The sequence below is a fragment of the Pavona decussata genome, unplaced genomic scaffold (genome assembly GCF_977016875.1).
Source record: "Pavona decussata unplaced genomic scaffold, jaPavDecu1.1 SCAFFOLD_64, whole genome shotgun sequence".
In the NCBI taxonomy this organism is placed as follows: Eukaryota; Metazoa; Cnidaria; class Anthozoa; order Scleractinia; family Agariciidae; genus Pavona; species Pavona decussata.
Window position 1 is genome coordinate 6,444,611 of NW_028145484.1, and position 10,390 is coordinate 6,455,000.

At 38.8% G+C, this 10,390-nt stretch overlaps 1 protein-coding gene across 2 annotated transcripts in view; it reads right to left on the reverse strand.

Annotated features, from left to right (window-relative positions):
• Window positions 1-1,179: 1,179 nt before the first annotated feature.
• LOC146478790 (polycystin-1-like protein 2) overlaps window positions 1,180-10,390 on the reverse strand; it is an 18,515-nt gene continuing 9,304 nt past the window's right edge. Inside the window, exons 10-17 of one of the 2 annotated variants that reach the window (XM_085112426.1) lie at window positions 9,471-9,653; window positions 8,731-8,979; window positions 7,478-8,227; window positions 6,815-7,051; window positions 5,849-6,253; window positions 4,692-5,558; window positions 3,621-3,792; window positions 1,180-3,011 (exon numbers count right to left, since the gene is read on the reverse strand). In XM_085112426.1, the coding sequence (XP_084968552.1) occupies window positions 1,357-3,011; window positions 3,621-3,792; window positions 4,692-5,558; window positions 5,849-6,253; window positions 6,815-7,051; window positions 7,478-8,227; window positions 8,731-8,979; window positions 9,471-9,653 (4,518 nt within the window). In that variant the 3' untranslated portion in view covers window positions 1,180-1,356. The remainder of the gene's footprint in view (window positions 3,012-3,620; window positions 3,793-4,691; window positions 5,559-5,848; window positions 6,254-6,814; window positions 7,052-7,477; window positions 8,228-8,730; window positions 8,980-9,470; window positions 9,654-10,390) is intronic. The other variant, XM_085112427.1, reaches the window with a different exon arrangement.

Sequence of the window (10,390 nt, forward strand, 5' to 3'; positions counted from 1 at the left end):
GTAATTCTACGAAGTTAAGCTTCTATTACACTTCGATAATCGCCCAGCAACGTGTCATTATGATTTCAGTTTTGACTTTGGGACAGTTCGCGAATATTCTGTCGTAATGCGGTTGCTTTATAATTATACCTGCTCAAATGACAATATCCACCTGCTGAAAATGCTTATATTTATTAAAATCTGTACGACCTGCTGGGGCGATACAAATGGTCTTTGTTTCTAAAAATACGTTGTTTTTAATTTTCAATTAGCATTCTTGATCATTCCAATTTTCTCATGTTTGATGACTGATTGGACCATAAAATCCGTTCTTCCAAATGATTTTGTTATTGTCATTTGGGTCTGTGCACCACCTTATACTTGTTATACATAAAAAAAACATATTTTAATATATTAGGGAAAGACGCATGGGGTTACCATGTCATTTAATATCGACTCCCAACACTGGCACAGCCAGAAACTGAGCTAACGACTTTGTTGTTTCCATTGGTGGCACAAGGGAACAAGAGATTTACAAAGACACCATAATTGCCTGGATAACATTTTAATAGCTGATGTATATCATTTAGTTTTTCTCACACACTTATGACTAATAAAGCACTCAGAAAAAAATAAACGTACCATGTAAAGAACTTAAGCCCAAGGGCATTATTCAAGCTATTGACTGTGATACTTTGCTGAAAATGATTGCCGGGTAAACTAGGAAATGTACCAACCGCAGTACTAAGTTCTTATCATGGTAGAGTAATTTGAGCAGAACATTTTATCGTCCAGTCCATAAGCTGGGAAATCCCTACACTGAGGAGCATTCCCCTCTTTCTGTAAAAAAAAGCTCCAGCAGTTACTGAGCCCATCGCGAAGAAATACGGCAAGCGGTCTCCAAATGAGTCGCTGTACTGGCATCGAAGCAAAGTTTGTAATCGTAGCAAGAAAACTGTATTCATTTTTTCGCATTGAAGCATGGACCACAAAGAAAATATCTAGACCCAGTAAAAATAATCCATGACCAAGTTCAACACTAGTCTCCTTTGGCCAGAAGCTTGGTGGTATAACAACACTGGTGTGTGTGGAAGGTCAGATTTTTTCCTATTTAAAAAAGTATAGTTTTATATACAGTTTTTAGTTGCACCATTAAATCTTAATGCACTGAGAAGTAATCAGCCAATGAGTGATGACTTCATTTACATTGTACGCTTTCTTACACCAAGAGTCGAACATTGAATTCATGAATGTGGTTTCTAACTTCTTATGTGATAATGTATGGATGAAATCCTAAGGTGTGCTTCAGTCTCCCTTTGTACTTTTCTTAGACATTCACTAAATATTAAAATACCACGGTGTTTTGAGCTCAGGTATCTAAGATAGGGAAACTTGTTTTCCTCCTTCTGGATTTAGTATACCAGTTACCGTTTTACTATCTTTTTCAATTGAGATATAGTATCTACTTAGTTCAGCAAGGGCACCAAACAATTGTTTCCTTATTTCAGTCAGATAGTAGTCGTCGATTGCGTCATGTAGTAAATTGATGTCTGCTCCTGTTTTATAACCAATCGTCGTTCCTTCCTTTCGGGAAACATCTGATAAGTCATCAATCGTCCTCAAAGGAACTAACTCGTGGCTTTCATTGTATTTTCTTGATCCATTGACGAAAATTGCGTCCTCGTCATTCCGATGTCGCTTTCTACCTCTCCTAACTTTCAATTTGTAAGGCTTTTTCCCAAGTGCCAGATCAGTGCATCTTAGTTTGGAAAGCCGTTTAATACCCGATATGACTTTGCTGGGAAACTGCTTGACTTTGTTGGAAAAGTTAGCAAACATGAAGCCTCCCAACTTTGCGTCCTCGAAGGAATCACCGTGATCCTCTCGGACCCCAGTGTATGAATCGGTAATAATAGCTATGAAGACATTGATCATCATGCAGAGAATGAACAAAAAATAGAAAAATAAGAACACCGGTTGAATGAGCGAATTAACTAAGTATATTTCCACATAGTTGATCTGCTTTCCAATAGACATCATCATATTCGTCGAGAAGGACTTGTACAAGGACGAGAAGATGTATGTATGCGTACCAAAAGCGATACACCCAAAATAAGTGAATGCCATAATTCCAATTCCAAACACAAAGACAAACGATATAAAAGGTCTTGCGGATCTTTTCAAGGTTCCTTGCATTTGACAGATGTGATGATTAAATCTAACAAGACGCAGTAATTTTATGGTAAGGATGAATATTCCCGCGGAAAACCACAGAATTTCCTGCTCCGACCACCACACGATATAATCGGAACTGACAGTTTCAAATGGGTTCTGTTTCACTTTCTTTACGTATAAACTTGTGTACTGTGCTTTAAGAAATGACATAGCTACTGCCACAAAGGAGACTAACAGCAGGAGTAGTTCAACCCAATTCCACACCTGCCGGAGATAGTTCCTCTGGAGAAAGAACTTTACCATTTCTGCGATAAAACATACGACAATAAAAACTAGAAAAATAATCAGGCACACGTCTTTAAAAGACTGCAAGTTGGTATTAGTTGATCGATACAATAATAACGTTTTTACGTTTGATTCAGCGACGGCTTGGCCCGTAGGTAACCTTTCATAGGTATGTCTAGCAAAACTGAACAGTGACGTGGACGGATTAAACAGTGTAAACTCTATAAACACGGCAGCGGTTGATTCATCGATCCAGTTGTGTTCCTTCAGATCCCTAAGAATATCTGAAGCCGATTGTTTATTGTATCCTAGCGATGCGATATATCCTCCACCATCGTATGTATTAACTTTGCCGGGCTGCGAAAGTGATAGTGTTTTCCCCTTTTGCTGGTATTTCCAAGGCTCAGGGCAGAGTTCATTAGTAGGCTGTGACTTATTGTGATGGATTAGAGGTATCCACCCTGGCAGGTTGAACGCAGTTCTGTCTTCGTCGCTAGGTGAATACGTTGGGCGACATTTGTTGAAGGCAGGAGTAAAGTGAAAACCGAAAAGATCGTCAGGGCAACGTTTGGCTGAAAACAGACACAAAAAGCTATAAGAAACTTTTCATTAGTATAACTGAAGCTACGTTGATGTAACATACATGGGGCAACTCCGCTTATAACTGAATAGATAAATTTAAAAAAATTCAAAATACCATATACAAAATGATCAGGAATATGTGAAACAAGGACACCGAGAAAGTAGCCAGAACTGCTTAGGACAATATTCCTAAACCTTCATCCGATGACTAACCTTTCTCCTTACCAGAGAAATGAGGGCTTTTTTGCCAATGGCCTATAATCTGTTTAGCTCTGTTTAGATGGGAAGGGACAAATACAAGCACCCAGATGTCTTGAGGAGGGAAAACGGAAGCCTTCTTATTTGGTACCTAATTTTTTCCTGTTGCTTTCAAATTTTTCGATCTGTTTCTCTTACTCTTTTCTCTTGTTTTCTTTTTCGGCTGACATAGAGCTTCTGTGGAGACTATCCCTGCTTATACTTGCAATTCTTAATGCTACCTGTATTCGCCACACTAGTGTAAATAATAATTACAGTACACGACTGTATTGTTACCAGTTATGTTATTTTTCAGTGGCGAGTAAAAACCGAAGTAGAACAAAATTGCTTTCAATTCTTACCTGGTTTTATTCGGAGCTGCCGAATTCGTGGCATCCCCAGAATGAACTTTTCACGATTGCTGATGTATCCTTCCTTGTATTTAAATGGCCGATCATCATACCACGTGACATCATACAGGCCGGGAATAAGGACTTCCTCGGTCCATTCCCAAAGGGAAGCAGTGTCCACAATCTGCGTGACATGGTAAATGAAAGACTAATTTGAAAAAAATTAATTACAGCTATTAATATAATTTGTAATTAACATTTATCAATTTTTAGTGAACTCACTGTACAGGCAGACACCTCCTCCAAGCGAACACTCAAAAGTGGTCTAAGGCCCAGTTCAGACGCCGAACTTTTCATGAGCCGAACTTAATTAAAATTAAGGTCGGCCCAAATCACGAAAATCCCGCCTTTTGATTCAGACGCCGAACTTAATTTACTTGAAGCAAAACCAGTCGAAATGTTAGCGGTTTTTTTTATTTGAAATACGTTCTAATAATTTATGCATTAGGTTCAGCTCATGAAAAGTTCGGCGTCTGAATCAAAGCCGTTCCAAAGCCGAAATTCCCGGCTGAGCCAGGCGGGAAGAACGGCTGAGCCGTTCCAAATTGAAACAGCCGTTCTCAACTGATTAAGACGCCGAACTTTTCATGTACTTAATTCAAGGTATTAGGTTCGGCTCATGAAAAGTTCGGCGTCTGAACCGGGCCTTAGACACATAAGTTAAACCTTTTTTAACTTCCAAGAGCTGTCACCTCTCTTAAACAGACGTATGTGTTTTTAACTGGTGTCCTAACTGGAGGGTCATGATATGTGGGTTGTGCTTACCTGTAGCTGTTGCGTTTTTAAACAACGGATACCACTTTAACACAATACATTGAAGTATTAAAGGTATAACCAATATAAAATTTGTTCAGTAACAGACCAGGGGCAAACCCTCTTATCTCCCAATGGAATATCATAGGCAATATGTATGAGTGTGCTTATGAGACATTGTAGTCAAAAAAATATCCATGACGGTTTAAGGGTACGGTTTAGACTTTTCAAGTGCAGTTAATTTAATTCAAAAAATGTTTAGAAACTCACTTCTTCAAATCCACTAAATATCTCGCCCACTGCTCTGGTGATTTGGTATCGTGCGGAGTAATCGTTTCCATAAGAAATAGCTAACAAGAGAAAGGCATATATCCAAAAGGTCACTATCTCTCTTGTAGCCTCTAGTGCTTTCCTCCTTTTCTTACTTTGTTCCTTCATTTTTTTGAGATCCTGGCCTTTGACAGTTTTGTATTTTGTTTTATTGCCTTGTTTATGCGTAAAGAAGGATGGACCTATGACTGTGTCTGTTTCTGGAGGCTTCCTAATGAGTAGTGACAGGAATGTCGCTAACACCAGGACTTTAACGGGCTGAGAAATAAGCACATCTTGTACAAGAGACACCAAAATGGAAGTCAACCATTGGTCGGATTTAGCCGCACCCCACTGCATACTGTAAAGAACCGTGAAAAAGGCACTAGCTGATGATACAAGTAGGCACAGAGCCCAAGCAATATACAGGAAGAAATGTGGAAAGCATCCAGAAGATTTTACATGGTTTATGACGTAGATATTTGTGGTAGAGTCCTTGATATTACGGAAGATCAAAACCACGAGGACATTAATCGGGATGGAGATCACGCTGCTCTGGATGCCGATTTTTATTTGAGTCCAACTCATGGTCAGTGGACCAAACTTGAAAGTGTCAGTCAACGTTTTATCGAACTGGTAAAACATTGCATTGGTGACCATTGCAGTAAACAGAAATGACAGGCAACATGTCAGTCTCTGGCAGCGGGTGAATGAGCTGTGAGGTGGCCTGGTGAACACGGAAATCCACATGTGCTCTTCTCCCAAACTGCGGGTTGCCCTTGAGATGAACAAAGATTTGAAGGCAGTAAGCTCTTTTCCTTCCGCTGCCTGTCAGGGATAGAAAACAACAGCACATTTGTTTTTGTTGCTAATGTCACGCTGTTTCTGAAAATGACTAACTAGATTTTTTAAAATCTTAATAACAATTCGGTGCAACGGAAATAACACAGATAGAAAAAATGCCAAGAAGAGTTTCCTTTGAAATTCTTTTTCATCACAGGTAAACCATCTTTTAATGGACACTGTGCTTTATGTTTGGGGATGGTATTGCTAATTGTTACAATGCAATGTTTTTTCGTGGTTGGTACCATGACATAGCAGTGTCTTCTGTACTATACCTTGACATATAGCTGAGTCACGCAAGCACCTTTGTCCAAAGCAAGCCACTGGTTTGCGAAGAAGTACCACTTCTCTTCCGTCTGTTCATTTGTGATAACAATGTGTTGAAGGTACCAAGCAGGATGAGCCCCACTGTTGTCATGCCATACGTGGACACCTGTTAGGTTCCCAAGACATTCTGGGACGTATAGGGTGAAGTTATTCACGCTAGCTCGTGAAAAAAGCTTTCGTGATATGGTTAAGTCATTTAACGAGAGTAATCCACTGGATCCATTTTTTCCTGCTATTATAATGGAAACCCTGGACGTTGTACCAAACCCCCTCCACATTCCTGTTTGAATGCTGATATTGTATTGATATCCCTTAGGTCTCGCTCCGTCGCCTAAAAGAACATTTGCCACAACCTAGTAGGAACACAACACAACTTGATTTCAAGTTTATCATGCAAAAATTGTTTACATTTAAATTGGTGTAAATAAATTGTTCTTTTACATGTATTTTAAGTTATTATAAGTAATTTGTACTTTAAAGTTATTTTAGCTTTTTTAGCTAAACATGACGCCTCAAGCTTAGTTTTATGTTTTAATTACCAATCTTGTTTAAATAAAGAATGATTGCAAATAGTAGCTAGAATGAGGATGAACTGCTTTAGTCTGCTTCAATCAATTAATCAATCAATCAATCAATCAATCAATCAATCAGTCAATCAGCCAGTCAGTCGATTGATTGATTCCTCCGTTTATTCATCCATCCATGAATCTATCCGTCTAATCAATCCATCATCAGCTAGTTAACAAATCACTGACTAATTAATTGACTAGTAATTAATTGGTCAAGCAGTCTTTATTTCCGTCTCTCCTAAAAAACTAACCCCCATTATTTATTTTTTTTATCTGTCAGTCAGTCCATCCATTAATCAGTATTATTCCCTTATTTTTAATTAAAAGAATATGTCAAATATGTACCTTAAGCTTGTCATTTCTGTCAACCCTACGCGCAAATATAAGACCAAGGAAATAAAGTCCAAAAATAAAGAGCACAGTGGACAAGACCACGAAGTTCTTAGTCTCTCCTAACTTAGCGAATTCTTTGAACACCTTGTCAAAGTTGATTGGATTTGGTGCCACAAAAATGCTTCCACTGAATGCAGATAGATGTGAACATAGACAATGGAGCCCCTCAGAGGTGGTCCTTGGTCCTAACTGTTGGTTAAAATCACAAAAACCAGCTTCGAGTAATACTAAATTAACAAACAAAAAATTAATATTAATTGACACACCACTATAAAAAACTAATAGCCCTTCGCTCTCCGGTTTCCTGGTGCTTCAAAGTATCAGCAGCAACATAAACTCTGCTCGTTGAATAATGGCTGAATAAGGCTGGAGGTATTAGCCCTATGTGTATTAGACTGATGAACATGCCAGAGCTTATAATGTCCGGCTCAAAGGGAGGGGGCCTTGAGAAAAATATATATTAAAATAATTCCAACTCTAAAATATGGAAGCTGGTGTGAAAATGGCGATGCACTAAAACAGTGATTTTTACACTTACCTTTAAAGTCAAATTTGTACACTTGTTATTGGTTATTGTTATTTATTTTATATTTGGATTGTTTTTGTGTGTCGTACCTTGCATCCCTCAGTAGTCCAAGTTTGTTTTGTTTCTGACCAATAAACACAACTTGGGGAAGTTACCAGCATTGTGTACGTCACATCAGTGGTGGCATTAAATTTTGGCATCACAAGTTCTGTTGGGGGAAGGATGGTAGGGGCATCCTTCACCCTAACACAGGATCGTTTTTGTCGACCAGCACTTTCTCCGCAGGACCTCGTTTCTCGTTCGTGCAAATTCATGTTTGCTTTTGATGCGGATGCCGTGCTGTTTGCCAGTCGAACTCCAATGAAGTGAAGCCCTGTTTGTCCTGTTAGCGCGCTAGAAAATGCAAACACGAACGGATCGCTTGTACAGTTCAGATGACCGACTTGGTTGTCAGCAGTTGAGCACGATGAAAAATCGGGTATTCTGGCGCTGAAATTGTGATTTTTTTCGGTCGGTCTCATACCACTACTCACGAAGACATCGAAAGCGGAGTAGTTTTGTGGCTGTAGTTTCACAAACACAGTTTTATCGCTGGAGTCAATATGTACCTCATGATATCGGAGAGTACTGTCTGGTTTGACAAATAGTTGGTCTTTGGAGTCATCGTTTGCACTTTCCAACTGTTCCGTAATTGGTAAGAAGAGTTCAAAGGGTTTTTCAAGATCAGAAATGTTCATCCGCGATCCTTTACCAGTTTTTAATTCAAACTGTATAACAGGCGTCGAGATGTCCTCTGAACTATCGTCCCAGGTGTAGGGATTCTGTTTTAATAGAAGCATCTGAGGGTTGAAAAATATCCCATTTTAATAAACGGTAACAGAAAAGGCAAATTTGTACTAGTGAAAAGCACACTAAAAACGTTAGGCAACTCTAGGTGAGAAACGGCTGAAAATTTTAGTACCGTTGAGTAAGGACAACTGCGAACTGAAGAATTTACAGTCTTTCTTTTCTTAGTAAATAGTATTAGTTTCATCATGCTCTACTTAATACTGACTAGAACGGAGTATATGGGAATAATTCAATGGGGTGGCACAGCTAGAAATCAAGCCTAGCAATTATGACAATAAAGCAGCCGGCTTACCATCTACTAACAACAGGTGTTTGCATATGATATTTATTTTAAAAACGTATCCATAGGATATTGTCTGGAGTTGGTGGCTGGGTAAAAGCTTAACAACACAAGATTTTTGCAGCTTTGAGCTTTGGATAGGTTGGGGGGGGGGGGGGGGAAAGTCGGTGTTATTTTTGAAATGTTGTAGTATTAACTGGACCATTCACTAACCTGAGCGTCAACGTAGTCTAACAAAGTTGTCTTATTTCCAAAAAGTGTCTCAGCCGAAGGCAAACTAACCACTCCCAGATCCTCCTTATTCAGTAAAGTCTTGTTTCCCATACCACGTGGTTTTTGCCTGTCGAGCGTCATCGCGATGGAGTCACTTATGAAAGTACTGGGCTTCTCACCAGCTACTTTAGTTGAGAGTAGAGTTGTGCCAAGTTTGTCAATCAGAGCGAGATTGTCTTCTGTTAAATCCTTTGTTTATTAAAAAAATGAGAACGAAAAAAGCGTTAATAATAATAATAATAATAATAATAATAATAATTATTATTATTATTATTATTATTATTATTATTATTATTATTATGATGATGATGATGATGATTATCATCATCATCAAAAATTATCCTAAGCAGACTGATAGTAAAGTTTTCATGTATTTATATCCTTAAGTTGTTACACGGGCAAATAGCCAACAATTTGTTCAAACGTACCTTTTACCGAGGTCCCTACAAAAATACAACAGCATTTGTGATAAATTAAGTACGCTAGATATGGGGCCAATTAAATTTAGACTTGCTTAAAGTCGTTGTAAAGCTTGCTTTTGCTATCTGTAAGATTGGAACCCCTGCCGCGTGAAAGGAATCATCCATCTTCGTTGCGTATTAGATTTTGTTCCAAATAGTAACAAATTGAGTGTAACAGAAGGCTGTATTTATATCTATAGCAATTGTACATGTAGTTACCTTCAATCCACTTCCGTCATTATTTTCTGTTTTAAGTGACGTTGTGATGGTCACTGTGTTTGAAAATCCCTGGAAAACGCTTCTTCCCACTCTTTGGACGACATCTCGGTCATAGTGACTCTCATTATCAACGTGTGTCCAAAGAAAATCTGTCATCGATCCCAACAGCTGAACACTGTTTTCCTGTGACAAAAAGATACCAGTTATAATACTTAGGTATATTTTTGTCTATTTCGATATAAAAGGAAGGAAAAAATCCGGGGGGGGGGGGGGGCTACTCCCTTATATGGGCTATATAGGTATGTGCGGCGCCAAAGGGTATGGTTTTTCGGCTGTTTTGGTCATAAATAGGGTATCGCTTTTAGCCATTTTGCCGCCATTTTGGTAATAAATAGGGTATAGATTTTTGCCCTCTAGTCCTGGGTTCGATTTTTTTTAGAAGAAGCTACTTCAGGTCATAAATAGGGTAGGGAAAATCGCAGATTTTGGTCATAAATAGGGTAAGGGTTTTGGGAAGCGGGCCGCACACCCCTACCCAACTTTTTTCGGAGTACCCCTCCCCCCCCCCCCCCCCCGGGGAAAAAACATGAAATATATTGTCACGAGCACCGACGGCAGGCATTAAAAAACGAGCGAGAGAGAACTGTGTTGTAACTTAAAACTATTGTATAGCAATAAATTGTTTTGAAACCAGTTTATTTCGGTGGGAAATCAAATAGAACGGTCCTTTCCACTGGAAATTTCGGGCAATAAACCTCGTATTTTATCAAGGAAATGGTACAATGCAGATATCCCTTTTTTCCCAAAACATTTCGATTAGAAAGGACCGTTCGATGTGATTTCCTAGGAGAACAAACGTTTTTTCTTTACAAATTGAAATCGGTGTTTGATCTGATATGGTTTTCGGCCAACAGGGGATA